The sequence below is a fragment of the Rhinoraja longicauda genome, chromosome 1 (assembly GCF_053455715.1).
Source record: "Rhinoraja longicauda isolate Sanriku21f chromosome 1, sRhiLon1.1, whole genome shotgun sequence".
Lineage (NCBI taxonomy): Eukaryota > Metazoa > Chordata > Chondrichthyes > Rajiformes > Arhynchobatidae > Rhinoraja > Rhinoraja longicauda.
The window spans coordinates 84,873,214-84,899,306 of NC_135953.1; the positions used below are offsets into that span (position 1 = coordinate 84,873,214).

At 42.7% G+C, this 26,093-nt stretch overlaps 1 protein-coding gene across 1 annotated transcript in view; it reads left to right on the top strand.

Moving 5' to 3' along the window:
* The window catches only part of col25a1 (collagen type XXV alpha 1 chain), a 231,415-nt gene that overhangs the window by 56,223 nt on the left and 149,099 nt on the right, over window positions 1–26,093 (top strand). Inside the window, exons 4-9 of the mRNA XM_078396380.1 lie at window positions 1,977–2,031; window positions 3,507–3,533; window positions 3,667–3,693; window positions 22,927–22,986; window positions 25,344–25,460; window positions 25,873–25,908. Coding sequence (XP_078252506.1) covers window positions 1,977–2,031; window positions 3,507–3,533; window positions 3,667–3,693; window positions 22,927–22,986; window positions 25,344–25,460; window positions 25,873–25,908 — 322 coding nt within the window. The remainder of the gene's footprint in view (window positions 1–1,976; window positions 2,032–3,506; window positions 3,534–3,666; window positions 3,694–22,926; window positions 22,987–25,343; window positions 25,461–25,872; window positions 25,909–26,093) is intronic.

The following is a 26,093-nucleotide window of genomic DNA, read 5'->3' on the forward strand; positions in this document are numbered from 1 at the left end:
CACTTTGTTGCGCTAATCCCATTTCTCTTCTCATTCCTTTCACATTCAAAAATATATCAATCTGTCTTTAATTTACTTATGGTCAGAGCCTCCACTACCTCTTGGGCAGTGAAATCCAACATCCTCTGGGGGTAATGGAATTCCTTCTCATCTCTGTCCTGAATGGCTGACCTCTTATTTTGCCACCCAGTCAGGACAAATATCCTCCTTGCATCTACTCTGTCCTCATCACCCTTAATGATTTAACACATTGCATTGTTATCTTCATTTTTGCCTCCATCCAACATCCTTTGCCCTACTTATGCAGTTTGTTTCTGATCCTCCAGTGAATTACATTTTTTTATATGGGCTAAGTGCAGATCTGGACTTCTGCAGCTCTGTAACCAACTTGATCACCAGTGTTCCGCTGATCAGTGAATGAAACTCTTAATGTTACATCTACACCCAGCTTTACATCCATAAGGGATCAGCTGGCATACAGAGTGGTTTGGAGTGGCACGGTGGCACAGCAGTAGATTTGCTGGCTTACAGCGCCAGAGACCCGGGTTTGATCCTGACTACGGGTGCTGTCTGTATGGAGTTTGGATGTTCTGCTCAGGACCGCGTGAGTTTTCCACAGGTGCTCTGGTTTACTCCCACACCCTAAAGACGTACAGGCTTGTAAGTTAATTGGCTTTGGTAAAATTGTAAATTGTCCCTAATGTGTGTGGGATAGTGTTAGTGTGCAGGGATCGCTGGTCGGCGCAGACTCAGTGGGCCAAAGGGCCTGCCTGTTTCCGCACTGTATCTCTAAGCTAAACTAAACTGCACCTTTTCATTGGACTCTGCGTTTTAAAGACAGCACTCTGACTTCCAATTCCCAATGGCCAACTCTAGATTTTGCATGGCATTTTGACTAAGTACCTGACGCGGATGTTTAAATCAGTGATGCAAAACAAGCCGTAGTTGTCTGTGAAATGCAGGTCACTAATCGTAAATCCTGAATTACAAGAGGCAGGTAAAGGTAATGTTAATATTGAACTTGTGACCATTGAAGGCATTTGATAACACCAAAAGCAGGCAGTTTCAACCAACTGCATGTCACCTCAGCTTCCTTTGAGTACCACCATGTGACTCATGGCCTTTATGGCCCGCTTTTTAAAGATGACCCCAATTTAAAATGCAAGCAATACAAAAATATTTTCGTTCAGTCGAGGATTATTCCTGTAGAAATTGTTATACACAAAATATCTTAGGCAAAAGTAGCAAATCATAAGTTTTTATTTGCAAAAAAAAAGAACTCCCCCTTTACTGGGAATTTGTAATCGGCAGAAAATGCAAGTCCTCATTTTGTAACTTTTTCAAGTTGGTTGCATGTTGCAGGATCCCCCCTCGCTGAGTGTGAATTAATGCGTCCCATGTGAGTCTGTTCTCGTTTGATCGCAGAAACCATGCCAGCAGCAAGCAGAGCTCTTTGTACCACACATTTCTCACTTTGGCTGGAAGTCTGATGCCATTAAACCTGTCACAATTTATATGCAGAACCTAGCCGTACAAACTTTAAATTAAATTAAGGCTCCTGTGCCTGCTGCATCCTCGTGTGACGTACTGATTTAAGATCAAGGAAGTCGGCAATGACATCACTTCTTCCTTCCACATGGAAACCCAACACTCCGAAATGTTGCTGGATTATCTATGAGAAAGCTTCAGAAAATATGATTCAGAGAACCACAACTTGGAAGATGTCCAGATTGTTTTATGGCGATGGCAACGGCAGTACTAAAGAATATGAGTGCAATATTTAAACATCTGTGGAAGGGATGGTGGACTGGATCACTGCCTGTAGGACGGCAGGCATTTGTATGTGGTTCCCAGCTGATGGAAAATGCTTTAGCAGTTGAGCATTAAAAAAGTACTCGTCAGATGGATCAATTAACACGATGTTATAAGAAGAAACTTTCAAACTGCTGGCCATGTATTTTTGCCTTGAAAAACAGGAAATTAGTATTTGAGGAGCGTACTGTTCACGCTTCCTCAGGAAAAACGTTTCAGGTATACCTGCACGAAGTTGCTCCTCACTCTCACTCATATCTGGTGATGGGCTGTTCAGGAATCTAAACCTTTAACCCCACTGCGTATTTCCACAGAGAGGAAGGCAGACATGCATGGAGCAGGCCTGTCCCAACGCTCCAGACCATTAAAATAGCAGCTCAGCAAGCACAGCGAGAGTTTAAGGCTTCATCCTCCTCTCGACCCATAGGAAAATCAAACCTACCTTTCTGAAACCCACTGCAGTTTACTCTACATGATTCCAACCTGGGAGTCAATACCTATCTGATGAAGGATTTCCCTGCAAGTGCTCACTCCATCATGTTGTCAGCTCAAGATCCTTGACTGGACCAAATCTGCAAAAAAACAAATTGTGTACAATCACAGTGCAACACGGTTGTTTTTGCCTTTAACCCTGCCTGTTAGATATTTTCCAGCGCTATTCAAATGGAAATTATTAATAGCCTGCTGGAATTAAAAGAGGGTCTTAAGAATGAGATCAGTTTTGCACAAAACAAATGGCAGAGTTTTAAATTAACCACGTTTGCTGATGTTAATGAGTTAGAGTTTAGCCCTAAGTCATCCCCTGCAGACTAATTTTCATCTAACCAATGACATGTGTCAGAAACATAATGTTATTTTTACATTAAGGTCTCTGGTTTAAAGTTTTAAGATGAAATTTAAATGGTGCCTTCAAGCTAAACCAATGCACTGTGAACAATTTGGATTCTACCTTTAAAAAAACAACAGTGTTTCAATCAGCAATTAATCACACATTTTGGCATTGTTATTTACCAGTAATTTACCTTGTGTTGTCAAAGTTCTTCATGGCAATGGAGGAATTCCAAACTTTCAATGTCTGAAGATTATGCCGTAATGCACAGGACAGGAGGGAGATGATCTCTTTTATTGGCACAGGTTTATTGGACACTTGTCTTCAAGACCACACAAGCCACTTCATCTGCAGAGGAATCCATCTGCTCATAAAATCTCCCTTTTTGTTTGCATTTATAAAACACTTGTCCCTGCTGCACTGTGATAAGACGGTAGCCAAAATGGTATAAAAATAAAATGCAGAAAATACATGAATTGCACAGCAGGTCAGCGATAAGATTGGAAAGTAATAAGAATCATGAATATTTTGAGCCTGATTTTCCACTGCTTGTTGATAATTAGAGCTCTAGACCTAGTATTAAGCTTGGGCATGATGCCCCTGTGAGGGAAAGAATGGCCATAATATTAAAGTCTGGACAATGCCGATGAGCTGGCTGCAATGCCGATGCAGCCCGATCACAGTCTGCCCACCATTGACTGGAAAATGAGGTGGTGAATGAGAGGGCTGTGAGCTGCGAGCAGACCCTTAATTCAAAATGAAATAGTCTTTTTTTCTAATAAAACAATCTAATAATACAAATTGATTGCAAATTTGAATATAATTTTGGGAGACGAAATAACGACTCTAAATTGTTCTTTTGCAGGGTCCACCAGGTCCGAAAGGTGACAAGGTTTGTGAAAACAAGTTTTACAGATTTACGTAAACATCCTTCTATTTCCATAAAGCATCCCTCCTCGAAACAGAATCCTTAATTTCTCATTGGTTTTGCAGAGAGAGTAATCAAATGTGTTTGTGTGTTTCAGGGTGATCAAGGGGACCAGGGGCCGAGGGTAAGTTTTCAACAAAAGCATTTCAAGATGTTTTGCATGGAGACTTGAGTGCAGTCATTGAAAATCCAGTATCTTTGTTAGAGCACATCTCTCAATTTCTTGTCAGTTTCATTGACCAAAGGACAATCCTGGTGTTTTCAAGCAAAATTTAGAGCAGTTCAGCTAAGTCAATCAGGCCAGTGATATATGGGGCTATTTTGTTACCACTTGTTCCAAAATACTGCAACTCAGGGTCTATTCTACTGCACATCGCAATCAATGACATCTATAATAATTGGAAATGAATGTTCTCTCCTGGCATGTGATGGCACTGATTTCTGTAATGCATGGAATAAAAATAAACTTGGATCCATTAATGCTGAGAGTGTCTGGAAATTACAGGTATTCCTCAATTTACTAATGGGATGAGCTCATAGAACAGACTCGTCCAGTGAAATTTCATAAATTGTGAAGATCATATTCTTATGGGATTAAGATGTCACGAGCTACAGTGAAAAATAGATTTGTAATTGAAGATTCATACAAAAAGACTCAATGAAATCAGAAAATTTGTAGCTAGAACATTTGTAAGTCGAGGAGGACCTGTGCAGTAATGTTAAAAGTGATGAGTTAATGTCCAGTGGTTTTCACCAAGTGCCTAGAAATTTGTCCATGTGTCTGCAAATTGGTTATTTTTGCAGTTGATGCAATTATGACCATTTCCACATCAAATTGTGCCATCCCAGAAATACAACTGGGCAATCCTCATAGTTTATTGCATTTTCGTATCTTAAGATGAAGTAGAAGGAGGCCCTTTGGCTCATTAAGCCTGATCTCAGAGCAATCTCATTTGGTCCCATTTCCTGTCTTAGTTCCCTTTAATCTTTTCTCTCTCACATGCTCATCAACTCCCCAGCCCCCCACCCCTCTCCCTGCCACCTGCCTTAGAGTGGCTAATTACCCCACCAGCCAGCAACTTGAGGAAGAAGTCCACATGGTTGCAGGGGTAAAGTGCAAACTCCATGTTCTCTGCACCATAGGTCATGATTGAACCCAGGTCACAGGAGCTGTGCTGTAGTAACACTAACTGCTGCCCTGAATATGATCCAATTTCTGTGAATGTTGCTCGAGCAGCCAGGAAATTCATCAGCCTTGTTCCAGGAGCACCGATCAGAGAGCACTCCTGCAACAACCAGCTTTCCACTTTATTTATCACCCCTGGAGCAGTGCTGTAAACACTACATGGATATGACACCCAGCAGATGGTTCAGCTCTACTCCTTGTTCCCCCAGCCCCCACCTCCTCCCCATCCAGAACCCTAACTCCCCACACTATTTTCGGGTGATCACCCTCCCAGCCCTGATCTGGCAGCGACACCCAACCATGGCGCTGATTTTCTGCCACTCTTCCCCACCCAGGCCTCTCCAATCCATTCCTGCTAAGTGGGATGGAATGGGTTAAAATTTATCCTCCTAAATCCCGAGGAGCTCTGGGAAAACAATCGTCTGAAGGTGACTACGCTTGTTCACACAGAGTGTGCAAGGGGGTTGGAGAATAGCCTCTATTTATTTCCATGTGTGTCTGATTATGTCAGTGTTAGAAGAAGGTTTTCGGTTCTTCTGAGATGTCAACTCACCTAAATTAAGAACTTCTGTGTGTTACCAGATCTGTTAACCACCACAACCAAATGCTCTGCTTTTATGTCTCCTCCAGCACTTTGTAGTATGATTTCATAAAAGGCAGCTGATCTTTGTTTTATTTACGGTGGCAGTGTGGATTTTTGTACACTCACAGCTCACCACATTCCCTGCTTTCGTCTGGGGGATGGTTCCAATTAAAACAAATGTTCCAGTTGTAGCTTTTCTTAACATTTGGCATTGGTTTATCTCTTCACCTTCGCCTCCCTTAAGTAGAACTTGAATCATCAAATTAAAGCAACTGCTTCTAATTAACTCCCACTTTCAGATTGACAAGAATTAAGTGTGATGTTCAACTGCCCTCACACTAAAGTCAACATCAATAAATTCACATGGCTAAATACACTTTGCAAGCAGTGATCGGTTACTAATTGATGGCCATTCAAACGTTGCTAATCAAGTTCAGCGCTGTTATCGTAAATAAAATATTCTGGTGAAGGGAAGGTTGTTGCAGATGGAGAGCTGGGCTCCAGTTCAGCGCTGAACGAAATGCCACGGTGACAGTTGTCAGCTTGCCCCCATTACCGACAGCGATTTGTGCAGTCGGTGCAGTAACAAGATACGGACTGTGTTCCTTTACCCACAACGCTAAATGCTTTCTCAGGAGCACAAGAATCCTGATTCCCAATCGCAGCCTGCACACAGGGTTTCAAGGCAGGCAGCAGGCAGCAGGCAGCAGGCAGCAGTTACAAACAAGTGGTGATTAATTGCTGTTTCTTGGCAATTTTTCTCTGATTATGGAAAGATGTCCTGCTTGCTTGTAGGGATTGAAGAAGGAAAAAGAGAGAGAGAGAGAGAGAGAGAGAGAGAGAGAGAGAGAGAGAGAGAGAGAGAGAGAGAGAGAGAGAGAGAGAGAGAGAGAGAAAGAGAAAGAAAGGGAGAAAGAGAAAGAAAGAGAGAAAGAAAGTATGAAAGATAGAGGGGGAAAGAAATAGGTAATTGGTGTCATTCACGTTGTCAGTCAGTACTTTCCCAATAATGAGGCCTTTTTGAAATGCTGTGCAGCTATAATTGCAGCAATTAGGCAAACAATCTGTACACAACAAAGTCCAACAAACATCATAATGAACAATTAAACATGTTGGTGCTTTGGAATGAGTTATAAATGGGGTTCAGTACACTCAGAGAAACACCTTTTTTCGTCTCGAACCATTAATGCTTGAGCAGTCTCCGAGTCTTTAGTCTGACATCTTATCCAAAGATGCCATGCCTGACGTTGTGGCACAGCCTCGTCGCTGCCCTGGAACAAGCTGCTGTTTCTTGGCTTGAATCCATGACGTTCTAACTCTGATCATTTCACAGAACATTTCCTAGATCATCCTGGAGGGTGTAGGGAGTTGATTGAATTCACTTTTGAATCAGTACATTCTGAGAAGCTTAGAGCAGCTTTCCTTCATGCCCACAAAAACAATTCACCACTGAATATCCCATCCTCCCCCACCCCTCATGTGCTTCAAGCATTCATCCTTCTTGACACCAGTGCCCATTTTATTGGTTTCAGTCGGACACAGGAACAAAACTCAGCTTCATAAACACTGTTACATCTCTGCCAGAGCAGAGCTGATGAAGATATTTGCTGCCACAATGTTTCATAGACCAGAATGATTGTACCAAATAATGCATAACATGACGTAATATAGCAGGAAAACTCAGTGTTGGAGAAACAGAGCGGGTCAGGCAGCATCTTTCGAGGCATTGAATAGATTGAAGAAGTCTGAAGAAGGGTCTGGATCTGAAACATCGCCTCTCTGTTGCCTAACCCATTCAGTTCCTGCAGCACTTTGTGTTTTGCTCAAGATTCCAGCATCTGCAGTTCCTCGTGTCTCCGTAATACAGAAGGGAATGGTTTCCCATTAATAACACTTTCTTAACAACTGTAAAGGGACTTCCTTGAGGAAAACTGCCTGCTGCTCAGGTAGGGCCTTGTGGAAAGTACAAAGCCATCCACAGGCTCCATTTCCTTAGGCAGCTGAGTGATAAAGTGGCCAATTTTCCTGTGCACTAAATCTGTCTGTGCCGATTTCTGTGACATCAGACAGAGCGGAAAGGCACGATGGCCCATTTCACTGTGTTTGCATCCTGTCTGTGCTCCTGTGATTTCTGGTGGTATTTCAGGTGGGTGCTCTCACATTATAATTTGCTGCTTCAGATTTATTTTATAAAGCAGCCTATTTCTGTCAGTAACGCTGGCAGTGGGGCACCTGCAGGATGGGCCTGTGGTATTAGTATTACATTTTTAATGCTGCAGTTCAAATGCAGCATCACAAAACCAGGCTTTGGTATGGAAAGTGATTGCCTGATTTATACCCATTTTAACTAGAAAACATTAAATTTATGATAAAACAAGCTGAAAAACATCCGTACTCTCTGAAAAGAGTGGCCTGATTCCGTCTCAATGGATGCTATCTGACCTGCTGAATATTTCCACATTTCATAGAAATATAGAAACATAGAAAAATAGGTGCAGGAGTATGCCATTCGGCCCTTCAAGCCAGCACCGCCATTCAATATGATCATGGTTGATCATCCAAAATCAGTACCCCGTTCCTGCTTTTTCCCCATATCCCTTGATTCCTTTAGCCCTAAGAGCTAAATCTAACTCTCTCTTGAATACATCCAGTGAATTGGCCTCCACTGCCTTCTGTGACAGCGAATTCTACAGATTCACAACTCTTTGGGTGAAAAGGGTTTTCCTCACCTCAGTCCTAAATGACCTACCTCTTATTCTTAAACTGTGACACCTGGTTCTGAACTCCCTCAACATCGGGAAAATTTTTCCTGCATCTAGCCAGTCCAATCCTTTAAGAATTTTATATGTTTCTATAAGATCCCCTCTCATCCTTCTAAATTCCAGTGAGTACAAGCGCAGTCGACCCATTCTGCCATCATACGTCAGTCCCGCTATCCCGGGAATTAACCTGGTGAACCTACGCTGCATTCCCTCAATAGCAATAATGTCCTTCCTCAAATTAGGAGACCAAAATTGCACACAATACTCCAGGTGCGGTCTCACCAGGGTCCTGTACAACTACAACTGGTTCCTGTTCTTATTTCAGCTTTCAACCATTACAGTATTTTGCCTTTTAGTTTATTGTCAGTGAAAAGCTATAGTTTTGTGCTAACCAGTTTGCAGAAAGATAATACATGATTACAGCAGAGCCATCCACAGTGTACAGATTCATGAGAATGGGAATAACGTGAATAATATTTAGAGCAAGATAAAGTCCAGTCAAGTCTGATCAAAGATAGTCCGATGGTCTCCAATGAGGTAGATTGTAGCTCAGGACTGCTCTTTAGTTGTTGCTAGGATGGTTCAACTGTTTTATTAAACTTTATTAAGTTTGCCCTTGTAGTTAAGCCCAGCATTGTGAATACGACTGACACCTCCGTTAAAAGTAAAATCAGAAGAGCTACATAAATACTCGCTATTGCATTATAGTCAAAATCTTCCCCTTTTGCACCACATTCAGATATAATAGCATGTTCTTTGTGGTGCATTGGGGTCAAAGATAGAAACATAATGCAGGGGCACAGCAAGTGGAGCTGAATTCATAGTTCCAGCAAGTTGGGTTCAATCCTAACCTCGGATCCTTTCTGTGTGGACTTTAATCTTTTTTCCTGTGACCCCCATAGGGTTCTTACAAGTGGGTTTCAATAGACAATAGACAATAGGTGCAGGAGTAGGCCATTCGGCCCTTCGAGCCAGCACCGCCATTCAATGTGATCATGGCTGATCATTCTCAATCAGTACCCCGTTCCTGCTTTCTCCCCATACCCCCTGACTCCGCTATCCTTAAGAGCTCTATCTAGCTCTCTCTTGAATGTATTCAGAGAATACTCAGAATGAATACTCAGTTTCCTCAGAATGCTTCGGTTTCCTCCCATATATGAACGAAACGTGGGTTAGTAAGTTAGATGACTGCTGTAAATTGCCCCCAGTGTGTAGGTGGGTGGTAGAAGCTGGCAGGATTTGACTGAAAATAAATCACAATCAGACTAAATGGATACTCGAAGGTCAGCATGGGCAAACAAGCCTGTTTCTCTACTAGATGGCTCTATGATCTATGATTCAGAATCCATAGCTCCCTGCAAGTAGCAACACAAGTACATAGAGTGGCGAAGGCGTATTAGTTTAGAGATACAATGCAGAAACAGGCCCTTCGGCCCACCGGGTCCGTGCCAACCAGCGATCCCCGCACATTAACACTATCCCTAATACCCACTAGGGACAATTTATACATTTACCAAGCCAATTAACCTACAACCCTGTACGTCTTTGGAGTGAGGGAGGAAACTGAAGAACTCAGAGAAAAAACACGCAAGTCACGGGGAGAGCGTACAAACTCTGTACAGACAGCACCTGCAATCAGGATCAAACCCGGGTCTCCGGCGCTGCATTTGCTGTAAGACAGCAACTCTACTGCTGCGCCACCGTGCCGTCCTTTATGGTATGGTATGCCTGCCTTAATTGGTCAGGGCATTAACTACAAGAATTAGGAGGTTGTGCTGCAGTTTTATAGGACTTTTGTTAGGCCTTATGTGGAGAATTGTCTGCAGTTCTATTCACCCGAATACAGGAAGGATGTGGAGGCTTTGAAGAGGGATACCAAAGAGGTTTATCAGAAGGCGGCCTGGATTAGAGGATATTAGCTCAAAAGTGAAATTAGACAAATTTGGATTGTTTCCCTGGAGCATTGGAATCTGAGGGGAGTCCTGATAGAGGCATATAAAATTATGAGAGGCATAGATAGAGTAGACACTCACAGCCTTTATCCCAGGGTGAAAATGTCAGACTCAAGGGCATAACTTTAAAGTGAGAGAGGCACAGTTAAAAGATGTGCGAATGGTATGTTAGCATTCATAGCAAGAGGATTTGAGTATAGGAGCAGGGAGGTTCTGCTGCAGTTGTACAGGGCCTTGGTGAGACCGCACCTGGAGTATTGTGTACAGTTTTGGTCTCCTAATCTGAGGAAAGACATTCTAGCCTTAGAGGGAGTACAGAGAAGGTTCACCAGATTGATCCCTGGGATGGCAGGACTTTCATATGAAGAAAGACTGGATAGACTAGGCTTATACTCGCTGGAATTTAGAAGACTGAGGGGGGATCTTATAGAAACATATAAAATTCTTAAGGGGTTGGAGAGGCTAGATGCGGGAAGATTGTTCCCAATGTTGGGGAAGTCCAGAACTAGGGGTCACAGCTTAAGGATAAGGGGGAAGTCTTTTAGGACCGAGTTGAGAAAACATTTCTTCACACAGAGAGTGGTGAGTCTGTGGAATTCTCTGCCACAGAAGGTAGTTGAGGCCAGTTCATTGGCTATATTTAAGAGGGAGTTAGATGTGGCCCTTGTGGCTGAAGGGATCAGGGGGTATGGAGAGAAGGCAGGTACAGGTTACTGAGCTGGATGATCAGCCATGATCATATTGAATGGCGGTGCAGGCTCGAAGGGCCGAATGGCCTACTCCTGCACCTATTTTCTATGTTTCTATGTACAGGGCACAGAAGGTGGTGGTGCCTGGATCACACTGCCAGAGGTGGTGGTGGAGGCAGATACAATAAATGCATTTTAGAGGTTTTTAGACAGTCACACGGATATGCAGGGAATGAAGAGATATAGATCATGTGCAGGCAGAAGAAATTAATTTAATGTGTCAGTGTAGGCTGAAGAGCCTGTTCCTGTGCTGTACTGTTCTATGTTCTGCACGGTAGCGCAGCGGTAGAGTTGCTGCTTTACAGCGAATGCAGCGCCGGAGACTCAGGTTCGATCCTGACTACGGGTGCTGCACTGTAAGGAGTTTGTACGTTCTCCCCGTGACCTGCGTGGGTTTTCTCCGAGATCTTCGGTTTCCTCCCACACTCCAAAGATGTACAGGTATGTAGGTTAATTGGCTGGGTAAATGTAAAAATTGTCCCTAGTGGGTGTAGGATAGTGTTAATGTACGGGGATCACTGGGCGGCACGGACTTGGAGGGCCGAAAAGGCCTGTTTCCGGCTGTAGATATATGATATGATATGATATGATATGAGAACTTGTAATGGCCATTTTTAGCCTCAGAGTTACAAAAGAGACTCTCAGAGCCACTTTTCATTCAAGTACTTCTCCAATAGATCCTACTTAGTTTAATGTTCTGGATCAGCCTACCAAAAGGTTATTTATCAGATAGCTTATTAAAATACAAGGATTTTAGTAACCACAAGGATTGTTGTCTGCAACAGCCTGTGCCCTATCTTCATCAATCACCTTTGTCACCTCCTCAACAAACTGAATCAAGTTAGATAGGAATGGCCTGCTGCAGCCAAATCCAACCCTAGTTATCTTAGTCAAAGGAAATCCTATCTTGAAGAATCTTCTCCAACAGCTTACTTAGGATGGTGCAGCAGTAGAGTTGCTGCCTTACAGCGCTTGCAGCGCTGAAGACCCGGGTTCGATCCCTTACGACGGGTGCTTGTCTGTACGGAGTTTGTATGTTCTCCCCGTGACCGCGAGATCTTCAGTTTCCTCCCACACTCCAAAGACGTACAGGTATGTAGGTAAATTGACTTGGAATAAGTGTAAATTGTCCCTGGTGTGTGTAGAATAATGTCAATGTGTAGGAATCACTTGTCGGTGTGGACTCAGTGGGCCGAAGGGCCTGTTTCTGTGCTGTATCTCTAAACTAAACTAAACTACCGCTGACATGAGCTCACTGGCCTATAATTTGCTGGATTATCTCTGCTTGTCTTCTAAAACAAAGGAACAACATTGGTTACTCCCACTCCTTCGGGACCTCACCTGGGGCTAGAGAAGTTACAGAGATCTTCACCGAGGCCCATGCCTCTCTCAATGATCTAGGATAGACGCTATCAGGTCCCAGGGATTTATCCACCTTTATGATTTTCAAGAATCCCAACATCACACACTTCTTGATCTCAAACTGCCATACCATATTAGTATGCCCTGAAAATGGACACAGAGTGCTGCAGTTACTCAGCAGGTCAGGCAGCATCTCTGGAGGAAAAGGATAGGTGACGTTTCGGGTTAGGGGGTGGGGGAAGAGCTGGAGGTGAGAAAAGACTAGGACCAATCAGGGCTGGCAACAAATGAGCTCAGGCAGGGTGATGGCCTGATAGGCCCATCATCGGCTAGGGAAGGTGTTGCATCTCCTGCGGTAGCAGAGGAAAGTACCTGGGGAGGGGGTGGTTTGGGTGGGATGGGATGAATGAAACAAAGTTGCATAAGGAGCGGTCCCTGTGGAAGGCAGAAAGGGGTGGAGATGTGAAGATGTAATTAGTGGTGGGATCCTGTAGGAGGTCATGGAAATGTCAAAGGATACTATGTTGGATGCGGAGGCTGGTGGGGTGAAAGGGTGAGGACCAGGAGAACTCTGTCGTTGTCGCATCGAGGGGGAGCGAGAAAAGAACTACAGGACACAGATGAGACATGAATGAGGGTCCCATCTATGACAGAAGGGGGGAATCCACATTCCCTGAAGAATGAGGACATTTCGGCTGCCCCTCATTGATCTTCCATATTCTTTATATCATTGGTCAACGCAGGTGCAAAGTACTCATTTAGTAGCTCACCTACAACCTCTGATCCAAGCATAAATCCCTTGTTTACCCTTAAGTGGTCCTTCTTTCTCCCTAGTCGCCCTTTGTTTTTTAATGCACACACAAAAGCCTTATTCTTTAAAAAGAAAAATGATTTTCTTTAATCTGATTTGCCAGTGACATTTCATGGCCTCTTTTGGCCCTTCTAATTTCCTGCTCAAGTTCTTTCCTACTTCCTTTATATTTCTCAAGATCGCGTCTGATTTCATCTTACTAACCTTACATATGCTTCCATTCTCTTTTTGATCAAATTTAGATTTTGCCATCCAAAATTCCTTTATCTTGCCAACCATATCCCTCCCCCTATCTAGCCACTTTATGATTCTATTCACAAATAAAGTAGCTATTAATTAACCATTAATTAACCCAGTGAGTTGGCATTTATTGCTTATATAGATTTTTGCATTCAACTTTTAATCGCATCAAATTTGGTTCCCATGCCTTTTGTTTATCCACCCCGTTCCTAATTATCATAACAATGTACAGATTGACATTGAGATATCCTGGAGCTACCTGTCAGCTGTAAACTACGAATAAGTTACCAGAGGGTAATGGTTGACAACTGTATGTCAGGTTGGAGGCCAGTGTCTAGTGGAGTACCCCAAGGATCTGTGTTGGGTCCACTGCTGTTTGTCATTTACATTAATGATCTGGATGATGGTGTGGCAAATTGGATTAGTAAGTATGCAGATGATACTAAGATAGACAATAGACAATAGACAATAGACAATAGGTGCAGGAGTAGGCCATTCAGCCCTTCGAGCCAGCACCGCCATTCAATGCGATCATGGCTGATCACTCTCAATCAGTACCCCGTTCCTGCCTTCTCCCCATACCCCCTCACTCCGCTATCCTTAAGAGCTCTATCCAGCTCTCTCTTGAAAGCATCCAACGAACTGGCCTCCACTGCCTTCTGAGGCAGAGAATTCCACACCTTCACCACCCTCTGACTGAAAAAGTTCTTCCTCATCTCCGTTCTAAATGGCCTACCCCTTATTCTCAAACTGTGGCCCCTTGTTCTGGACTCCCCCAACATTGGGAACATGTTATCTGCCTCTAATGTGTCCAATCCCCTAATTATCTTATATGTTTCAATAAGATCCCCCCTCATCCTTCTAAATTCCAGTGTATACAAGCCCAATCGCTCCAGCCTTTCAACATTCGACAGTCCCGCCATTCCGGGAATTAACCTAGTGAACCTACGCTGCACGCCCTCCATAGCAAGAACATCCTTCCTCAAATTTGGAGACCAAAACTGCACACAGTACTCCAGGTGCGGTCTCACCAGGGCCCGGTACAACTGTAGAAGGACCTCTTTGCTCCTATACTCAACTCCTCTTGTTACGAAGGCCAACATTCCATTGGCTTTCTTCACTGCCTGCTGAACCTGCATGCTTCCTTTCATTGACTGATGCACTAGGACACCCAGATCTCGTTGAACTCCCCCTCCTCCTAACTTGACACCATTCAGATAATAATCTGCCTTTCTATTCTTACTTCCAAAGTGAATAACCTCACACTTATCTACATTAAACTGCATCTGCCATGTATCCGCCCACTCACACAACCTGTCCAAGTCACCCTGCAGCCTTATTGCATCTTCCTCACAATTCACACTACCCCCCAACTTAGTATCATCTGCAAATTTGCTAATGGTACTTTTAATCCCTTCGTCTAAGTCATTAATGTATATCGTAAATAGCTGGGGTCCCAGCACCGAACCTTGCGGTACCCCACTGGTCACTGCCTGCCATTCCGAAAGGGACCCATTTATCCCCACTCTTTGCTTTCTGTCTGTCAACCAATTTTCTATCCATGTCAGTACCCTACCCCCAATACCATGTGCCCTAATTTTGCCCACTAATCTCCTATGTGGGACCTTGTCGAAGGCTTTCTGAAAGTCGAGGTACACCACATCCACTGACTCTCCCTTGTCAATTTTCCTAGTTACATCCTCAAAAAATTCCAGTAGATTTGTCAAGCATGATTTCCCCTTCGTAAATCCATGCTGACTCGGAATGATCCCGTTACTGCTATCCAAATGCTCAGCAATTTCGTCTTTTATAATTGACTCCAGCATCTTCCCCACCACTGATGTCAGACTAACTGGTCTATAATTACCCGTTTTCTCTCTCCCTCCTTTCTTAAAAAGTGGGATAACATTTGCTATCCTCCAATCCACAGGAACTGATCCTGAATCTATAGAACATTGAAAAATGATCTCCAATGCTTCCACTATTTCTAGAGCCACCTCCTTAAGTACTCTGGGATGCAGACCATCAGGCCCTGGGGATTTATCAGCCTTCAGTCCCATCAGTCTACCCAAAACCATTTCCTGCCTAATGTGGATTTCCTTCAGTTCCTCCATCACCCTAGGTTCTCCGGCCCCTAGAACATTTGGGAGATTGCGTGTATCTTCCTCAGTGAAGACAGATCCAAAGTAACGGTTTAACTCGTCTGCCATTTCTTTGTTCCCCATAATAAATTCCCCTGCTTCTGTCTTCAAGGGACCCACATTTGCCTTGACTATTTTTTTCCTCTTCACGTACCTAAAAAAACTTTTGCTATCCTCCTTTATATTATTGGCTAGTTTACCCTCGTACCTCATCTTTTCTCCCCGTATTGCCTTTTTAGTTAACTTTTGTTGCTCTTTAAAAGAGTCCCAATCCTCTGTCTTCCCACTCTTCTTTGCTATGTTATACTTCCTCTCCTTAATTTTTATGCTGTCCCTGACTTCCCTTGTCAGCCACAGGTGTCTCTTACTCCCCTTAGAGTCTTTCCACCTCTTTGGAATAAATTGATCCTGCAACCTCTGCATTATTCCCAGGAATACCTGCCATTGCTGTTCTACCGTCTTCCCTGCTAGGGCCTCCTTCCAATCAATTTTGGCCAGCTCCCGCCTCATGCCTCTGTAATCCCCTTTGCTATACTGTAATACCGACACTTCCGATTTTCCCTTCTGCCTTTCCATTTGCAGAGTAAAACTTATCATGTTGTGATCACTGCCTCCTAATGGCTCTTTTACCTCTAGTCCCCTTATCAGATCAGGATCATTACACAACACTAAATCCAGATAGGTGGTGTAGTTAATAATGAAGTAGATTTTCAAAGTCTACAGAGAGACTTGGGCCTTTTGGAAGGGTGGGCTGAAAGATGGCAGATGGAGTTTAATGCTGATAAGTGTGAGGTGCTGCATTTTGGTAGGACAAATCAAAATAGGACGTACAGGGTAAATGGTAGGAAATTGAGGAATGCAGTGGAACAGAGGGATCTGGGAATAACTGCATTGTTCCCTGAAGGTGGAATCTCATGTGGATAGGGTGGTGAAGAAGGCGTTTGGTATGCTTGCCTTTATAAATCAGAGCATCGAATATAGAAGTTGGGATGTAATGTTGAAATTGTACAGGGCATTGGTGAGGCCGAATCTGGAGTATGGTGTGCAGTTCTGGTCGCCAAATTATAGGAAGGATGTCGACAAAATGAAGAGGGTACAGAGGAGATTTACTAGAATGTTGCCTGGGTTTCAGCACTTAAGCTACAGAGAGAGGTTGAACAGGTTGGGTCTTTATTCTTTGGAGCGTAGAAGGTTGAGGGGGGACTTGATAGAGGTTTTTAAAATTTTAAGAGGGACGGACAGAGTTGACGTGGGTAGGCTTTTCCCTTTGAGAGTGGGGAAGATTCCAACAAGGGGACATAACTTCAGAAATAAGGGACAAAAGTTTAGGGGTAACATGAGGGGTAACATGAGGGGTAACTTCTTTACTCAGAGGGTGGTGGCTGTGTGGAATGAGCTTCTGGTGGAAGTGGTGGAGGCAGGCTCGATTTTATTATTTAAGAGTAAATTGGATAGGTATATGGATGGGAGGGGATTGGAGGGTTATGGTCTGAGAGCAGGTAGATGAGACTAGGTCAGAGAAAGTGGTCGGCGTGGACTGGTAGGGCCGAACGGGCCTGTTTCCGTGCTGTAATTGTTATATGGTTATATGGTTAAGTTTAATAGGAGTCTTTATGCCAAACTGTTACTTAATCCATGCACAGCATAGGCCATTAAAATGTAATAATGTTACTTTTTACTCTGCCCAATTTATTTCTTGTCCTTGAGATGCCCACTTTTTGCTTTTTCATTCGGCTGTTCTATCATGTTTTTGACTTCCAAGACACCATATTTAGGTTCTCATTCCAACCCCACATTACGCTTCTCCAACAGCATGAGCAAACAGTGTCACGGGGCATGAGTCTCAATCCTGCCTGCCTCCAGGCAATCTTGCGTTTACAAGCCCCACTTTCCCTGAGCTCATCCCAGTGTCCCTTCATCTTGCGACATCACTTCAATCACACATTCATAGAGTCGAATTTCCAGTAGTGCTAGCTGCATCACTGTCCTGCTAAGATCTGCTCCTAAGGTTGAGTGCTGTGTTATTATTCATAGTTCAATCACAGATTGTGAATACAAATGTGTATTGCTATACAATTAATGACGCTGTGCATGCCTAGTGGCCCCCAGTAAATGAGTCTATAAGCCTGGAGGAGCAGCATTTATAGACGTGCTGTGTGCGCAGATAGAGTTCCTGACTGTGATTAATGATGGTGATTCTGATAACATTCTACCACTAAGTGCATTCAAACATTATGCTTTGAGATAGAATATCCAGCCAAATAGGTGTTAAAATTCTGACTGAAATGTGGAGGAAACAAATTTAATAAATTCCTGACTCTCTTTAACTACTGTATTTTCTTCATGATGTATGATAAGTGCAAGGTAATGGAAATGCCCCATTCCTTTAATGGCCTCTGAGTTACTGTGCCTCTTCTGAAAGATATCTGCAAAGGAAGTGTATTTTAAACAGAAAAGTTATCACATGTCTGGTCAATACCATTAGAATCAAAGTAAATGGAGGGTAATAGTCACAAATGGTACTGAAATGTAACAATTTAAACCAACATTTGGGAGTGAGAAAGTGCAGAGCTATTGGCAGGATAATTCAGCAAGTTTAAAGCCAACAGAATTGGATAGCTGGCGTATTTTGAAACTGATAAGTTGAGAATTGAAAAATGTGGCTGTCCTTCCACTGCAACTGGCTTCTATTCCTGTGAGCACTGAAGGAGCACATTTCATATGCAATTTCCTGAACATCCATACAAGGCCAAACTTGCAATAATAAATGGGGCACATCATTTAGAAACAGAATGCAAGAATTATTCTTTTCAAATTAACCTTTTACGTGTAGTTTTTAACTAAACATAATAAATAGGTAAACAAGATTCATTGTTTCTTTAAGTAATAGCTCCTAGTTTAGTTTAGTTTAGTTTAGTTTAAAGATACAGCACGGAAACAGGCCCTTCGGCCCACCGGGTCTGCACCGACCAGCGATCCCCGCATATTAACATTATCCTACACACACTAGGGACAATTTTTTTACATTTACCAAGCCAATTAACCTACATGCCTGTACGGCTTTGGAGTGTGGGAGGAAACCGAAGGTCTCGGAGAAAACCCACGCAGGTCACGGGGAGAACGTACAAACTCCGTACAGACAGCACCCGTAGTCGGGATCGAACCCGGGTCTCCAGTGCTGCATTCGCTGTAAGGCAGCAACTCTACCGCTGCGCCACCATGCCGCCCAGGATGCGGAAACATGGTTAAATTCTATAGGCGCTTTCATCAGTGAAAAAATTATTTACTTTTAAGGCTCCACAAAAACAAAAAAAACTGCTCACTCCTTAGTTTTAAGTAAGGCATTGCAAACTGATTAAGATTTAATTACAGGCACTCCCCGACTTACATAATAAGCGATCTACGTAAAATCACACTTACGTAAGCGATTCTTTAAACCCACTAATGCCCATCTGGTCTCCACGTCGGAGCTCCCACCTGGTCCTTGTTGGAGCTCCCACATGGTCCTTGTTGGAGCTCCCACATGGTCTCCACGTCGGAGCTCCCACCTGGTCCTTGTTGGAGCTCCCACCTGGTCCTTGTCGGAGCTCCCATATGGTCTCCACGTCGGAGCTCCTACCTGGTCCTTGTCGGAGCTCCCATATGGTCTCCACGTCGGAGCTCCCACCTGGTCCTTGTCGGAGCTCCCACATGGTCTCCACACCGGAGCCCCACATAGTCTCTACATCGGAGCTCCCACTTGGTCTCCTCAACGGACCTCTCACCAAGTCTCCAAGTCAGAGCTCCCTCCTGGTCTTGGCATCGGAGCTCCCACTTGGTCTCTGTGTTGGAGCTTCCACGTGGTATCCATGTGAAATAGTCATTTTACGTGTGGGCAGTAGCACATCCGTTTACGACTTACGTAACATCTGGTGTACCCAAGGCTCTGCAGGATGTAGCCCTTACACAATTTGGGGAGGTGTCTGCACTTAGCAGTGGAGCATTCCCTTTCATGCCGTCTTGTAAATATCAAATACTTTATCATTGATAATTAACTGTATTTACTGATTTTTATTCAGTGCTTTGAGTGTGCAACACCAGCAGAGCTATCACCAACTGGGGTGTAGGTTGCTGGCCGTCATTCAGTCACGGTGAGGGAGAAGTTGACAATATCAAGGAATAGGCTCCCTTGGCAGAAAGCACAGAAAATCATAAACCACCAAAGCACCGCATCCACATTCCTATTAAGCAGCAGTGGAGCACGCCAAAGGTTTGGCAGCAAGTGAACTGATTCCTCATGACCAGGAGAGGGAGGGGAAACAAGTAAAATGGACAGTGGCTTAAAGAACAAAGCTTAGTACCCATACATTTACTGCACTCGCTCACGCACTCGCTCACGTTTAAGTGCAACACTGTAATAGAGGCTTGTTCCTTTTTTTATGCTTTGAAGGGAATTATGTTACAAATGCTAATCCCAGCAATGTTGAGCTAGTCCTGAGAGCTCAAATAAGTCAGATTATCAAAGAGTGAGCTTCATGAACTGCAAAGTCCCAGCTCTAACTGAGAGAGGAATGATCACCCCAGTGACCAGATAGTTTTGGGAACAGGTAGAAGGTGAAGCCAGTGAGAAGGGATGTCATGTCAGAAACCCAACTTCAAGGTGCCAATTTCTTGTTTTAAGCCGAGTTCATTCAGGGTTCCGATTGGGAAATCCGTCGGGAGATGTGATTTGGCAGTTTAAACACATTAATCCCTCGTTGGAAGTGGTATTTAGCAGCAGCTTTAGAAAGTAACTTGAGATGCACAGGGTTCCCACTCTTCCTGCAACTTGCCATTGTTCGAGGATGAGAGCACCGAGACATGAAGGGGATGCTGAGGAGCTGACAGACAAATCTGCTCATAAATCCTGCAGCTTCGTAGCTACTTTCTTCAGCGTAGCTGTGAAATACATTCCTCACTGGAATGCTTAAGAAAGATATATATTTGCAACACTTCCACTCACAGAGAGTCTTGGTTACTGCACTTAGAATATTTTCCAAACCGCACCATCGTGGCTGCTGCTACCTGGTGATTGTTGCGGACCCAAAGGACAGCAAGAGCCTCAGACACGGGCTTTCAGACACAGCTTCTGCATGCGTATACTGCAGACAGAATAGGCGTGAACAGTGCTTCAGTGCAGATACCCCTCTCTTCAGTGCACCTTCACGCAAGTGAAGAGTCCCATCACCTATCTGATAGAGAAAGGGGAGAAGGTGAGAGGGTGGGGGAGGAGAGAGAGAGAGAGAGAGAGTGAGAGAGAGAGTGATACAGAAATACAGTGCTTGGTTCTCTTTACATTTGCAGTGTCGTTTAGTCAATACATTCATAACTGAAAAGATTCATAAATCATAGGATCAGAATTAGTCCATTCGACCCATCGAGTCTTCTCCGCCATTCAATCGTGGCTGATCTATGTATTCCTCTCAACTCTGTTCTCCTCCCTTCTCCCCGTAACCTTTGACCATTCCATGCATGTAGCATCATTGTCGCGTGTGACCTCCTGGGATGGTACAAACATCAACTGTATCGGAGGCTTCTCCACCAGACTTATCCACTTGATATCTGGATGGCAGAAGGACCTGAGACGGCATTCCTTCCACACAAAGCCCTAACATTGGCTGCACCGAGCTTCAGTGCGTCCCCTCAGCTCGTATTCCTGTAGCCTGGAATGTGCCAGCCAGCAGTGTTCCCTGACAGACATCTCATTGCACTGGAAGACCAAAATGTTTTGAGCAGACCAATGAGCATCTTTCATCGTTGATGATCTTCCAGCAGCACTTGATGTCTGTCTCAGTAGACTGGAGACATATCCAAGAACATGCAATTGGCCTCAGATTGCTTCGGTCAGGCAGGGGCTGGAGCTATCAAGCATCATGCACACAATGCGTCTTTAAGAACTGGTTGTGTAGGAAGGAACTGCAGATGCTGGTTTGCACTGAAGATAGACACAAAATGCTGGAGTAACTCTGCAGGACAGGCAGCATCTCTGGAGAGAAGGAATGGGTGATGTTTCGGGTCGAGACCTTTCTTCAGACCTGGTGGTTGGATTGAGTTTTGTACATTGACATTGTGCTTGCTCAGCCTAAGTAGTTAACATGACGGTCAGTGTGAAGTGTGCTAACAAGCCCACTGCAGAAAGTTTCAGATCTGATGCCCTATTCACCCACAGCATGTTACAATCTAGCCGATGCAAAAGTATTATTTATTTATAGCAAATTAAAATTCAGAAATCATTTGTAAAAATCCACAGTTATAATTTTAGAACTAAGGTGCTCTCTCTGCATACTCTCTTTTGCAAACATCTTTGTGCAACAAAGTCCTTTCAACTAAATAGTGATCCTTACTAACTTCAGAAAGCAAAATGATAAATGGCCATGGTTCAAAATGCCTTTGTTGATATTTTGCACCATCTTGTAAATGATTAATATCAAATAAATCAAATGCCTTTGCACACCATCATATTTCATGTCATCAAGTAACGACAAGCCAGCCTAACTGATCAATGCTGAAGATAATTTCTTGCAGATGATAAACAAACTTGTCTCCAATAGAAAACGATTGTCATAAATACATATGAATTATGGACTTTTAACTGAGTCTCTGGAAAGCATCTTCGAAGTCAATGACTTCAAACAATCTTGAGATGAGCCTGGGGAGAAATGCCACTCAGTGTGATTGATACGAGTGAGCCATTGATGATGAATGTTGTTCTCTGGTGTGACATTTACAGAGTCTATTTCAAATTTACTTGCGAAACAGTCCAGGGAAAAACTGGTGAGGTGATTTGACTGAGACTCAGAAATAAACCCAAATGATCATTTCAGATATTAATGGCGATCTCTTTCTGTTGACTTTATTGGGAAAGCAGTTCTTTAAAGTGACTCTTTAGTGCTTCATTGAAGATTGAAATCAGAGCATCTCAGCTGTCCCTGTAGATTGTACTGAAACAGATGTTAAACTTGCAGTAATGCAAGATACTTTCTGATGTATTGCTTTTTAGCAGTTTTTACTTTTTAACAAATGCAATTTGCGAAGCTACCAGTCAAGCAGTTTCTTTGCCTGCTATTTTAACCATAGACTCTTTTGACCACTGCTGCCTTGGACTTACTGATGTACCACTTGGCTCTGCCTATCTGCCCCCAGCCCCTCCTGCCAATTCTTCACGTGTGACCTGAGACTCATTTAAAACTATCCATCCTGGCAGGAAACCGTGAGAAGAAATGGATCAGTTGCCTGTGCTGCAATCATATTTCTCTGATCCCAAACACAATTTTAACTGAGCATAACAAAATGTGGCACAGGACTAAACGGAAATATGATGGAAAGCATCACAAAAATACTCACCAAACTATTTTATTGCACTGAATACCCTTTTGGGCATATTATTTCAGAATCTTGGTACATCCCCAAATTTAATTTAGGTGAGTGTGTCATATTCAGAAGTATATAGAGAAGTAGTTGCAAGGTGGCATGCCCTGTTTTGTGCTGCAATGTGTAAACGTTGTGCTGTGTTGTGTTGTTTTGTTTGTTCCTTTGCTGTGTTGTGTTCCCAGGGACTGCCGGGCTCCCCCACAGTGGCGGCTCTGCACAGTAATCAGATCCTCACTGTCAAGGTTTGTGGATAATGTGTGCATGCTCAGTCAGACCGCAACCAGCATACTATTGTCACTGTTTGATTTGCCAAGTCTAAATGTTCCACGGCAAGTTGGAGTAAGTTGTTAAAAATGAGGTGGTGTTTAACTAAATTGAAAGATCTTTGAAATAAGAGATAAACGATCTGTTATTGTTGGCCTCTGTGAGGTAAGGCTCAAGTCTAACAATATAAACGTGACTTAATTGTGCCTAACCAAGAGGTGAGAAAGTGCATGGTAGTAGGTGACCACATGGTAGGAAATCAAAAACCAGTAAATTGCCCAGTCAATAATGGTACCCACAGATTGATTCTGTTTCATAAAGGTGTTAAGTTACTGCAAGGCACAATCGCCACATCCAGGCAGTGATCACAGCAATGGTCTCTACATTAAGAAGCTCTTCACGTATGACCTGATCCCAATTACAAACAGTGCAGTGAATAAATAGGCAGCACAGAGAGCAAAATGTAAATGTTCCATTAAGGACATGGTCGGTGACATGTGCAGGCTTTTCACCACATGTGAAAAATGAAAGCTGTGGCCTACTTGGTTTTGGCCAATTTTCTGCTAGTAGGGCTGAAAAAATGATTGTCCACAGTTATGATATTTTTCACGTACGTGTCTGATGCCAGCAAAAGGATGCCTGCACTCGGATAACATGTCCAATCCAATTTGCTGATTAGCAAGGCTTCCATTGGAAATGGGTGCAATAACAATGAAACCGTGCATTAGGCAGTTTTTATGTGCATTTTACACATGAAAACATGGGCATAATTTCAAAGCAATTAAATTTTAAATCAGCAAAAATGGGAACTTTATCATTAGGAGTGTTCTTTTGAAAAGGCACAGTTTGCAAATGTAATTTGTATGGAGTTAATGAATCACAAATGAATATATTTGATTCTGGTTTTAGCTGATAACGAAGAACTATTAATTCAAATAAGTTTTAATTCACATGGGAGAAAGAAGAAATCTTACAATTTGGTAGATAATTCTCAAAGCGTTCATGGATTTTTAATAACTATGCATGCTTCGGTACAGAACAAAGCTTTTTCTTTAAAAAATGAACTCATAAAGCAGCACAAAATGTTCAACTGAGCGACTAATACCAGTACATGCTTAATAGTAAGATCTACGAGTTATATTCAAATGCTCCAATAATTGTGTTCATTACTTTGTTTAATTAAACACAGAATTAGTATGCTGGGTAGTGTCTGACTGAATGCATCACTGTAAATCCTCTTGGTTTGTTACATGGAATTCATGCTCGTCTGCCAGTTAATAGGCACAATGAGCTATGCATTTTCACGGTACAATCTCTGCAAAGAATAGACCAGCAAAATAATAAGATAATATTTGAAAGGAATGGATTCATTTTACACAGTAATATATAAGAATAAAACGAGACAAGGAGGTAAACAATGACCATTGAACAAATTGCATTCATATAATATTTCCCTTTGATCAATATTTGGATTGAATGTTCCACTTACCAATATATTTTATGGACAGGGATTATAGTTAGGATGCATCAAACCTAGATTTTCCAATTGGCATTATTTTAATCCATTTAATATATATGGCAGGCACATTGAAAGATTAGCTTCATGTCGGCATTATTTTTAAAGCTTTGAGTGTTGAGGGTTAGTGACAAATAAACAAATAAACTGAGTTGATAATTTAATCAGAATTTTTAGTAACTTTGATGACAAGCAAAGATTAGGTCTATCAATCACGCTAATTTCCGCTTCCTTTGCATAATATTGTGCTGATATATTGGTGTTGACATGGCATGCATTCCATAGGCAAAATCCTGAACTGTATGTAGTTGGTAGAAATGTTTACTTACTGTTCTTAACTGTTTCTCCTCCTTCTTTTGAAACCTTCCCTTGCCACTCCTTGACCTTTCTGACCTCTGACCTCCAAACTTTGACTTTCCCTGCCTGATCAGATGGCGTTTCCATACCCAAGAGTCAATCATGGGTTCCTCTCGGCTGATCAGCAGTTTATTAAGCGACGCCTCATGAAGGTAGTGCTAGTGCTTGTAGAGTTCTTCTTTGCATTCTTTACTGTAAATATTATTCTCACTTTCCTTGAATTTTCTTTTACTTGCATTAAAATTAGAAAATAAATAAATATTTGCTGCTGACTTAATTATCTTTGCTTTGTCACTCAATTGAATTTTGATTAATTGCCCTTATTTGTAACTGGCTGTAAAATCTAAAAATACCTTCCCATGTAACATTGCCGTTGTAAATTACAATATTTTTAAAGTAATGTTTTAACAATATTTAATCCATTTTTTTTTTTTATTCACACACTTCTTCACTGCTCTGTAGGGTGATCAAGGTCAAGCTGGCCAACCTGGACCACCTGGGCCTCCTGGTCCTCCAGGCCCACGTGGTCCTCCGGGTGACACAGGGAAGGATGGTCCTCGAGGAATGCCTGGAGTACCTGTAAGAATTTACCTGATTTATTTTGGTGCACTGTATCATTACAAGTTTTGTTTTCATGGAACATCCAAATATTAAAGATAATGTACTGTGGAGCAACAATGCACGGGTTCAAGCCTTGTAAACTCCCAATTCATCGGGTTACCTTCGGTGCAAAGCCTCGTGGAGGAACCTCAGTGTGTTCAGTTACTTAGATGACAGAGGTCGGGAAACTTCTGGAAGCCTGGGGAATTGGCTTCAGAGCAGCAACTCAGGACCTCGGGACTGTCTGCCTCTCACTCGATTGAGACTCGATAAAGGAAGAGAAGGACATCCGTGTCATCATAAAAGCAAGCTATTGCTTTTCCTAATGGACATTAACTTATCAAAGATAAGTATTTATTACATTTACTGAACAAACTTTCTTTGGTTTTAGGGAGAAACGGGGTCAAGAGGTGAACCTGGATTGGTGGTGAGTAAAATACTTTTTTAATTTATTTTTATTTTTAGCATGAAAAGCTAATTCAGCATTTTATTCAATACTAGTTAGCTTTAATCAATCATGATACAACATTACAGAAAATCATTTCCTAACCAACTTAAATGAAACTACAAAGTTTTTTTTGAAAACTCCACCAGAAACACCAAAATACCTGA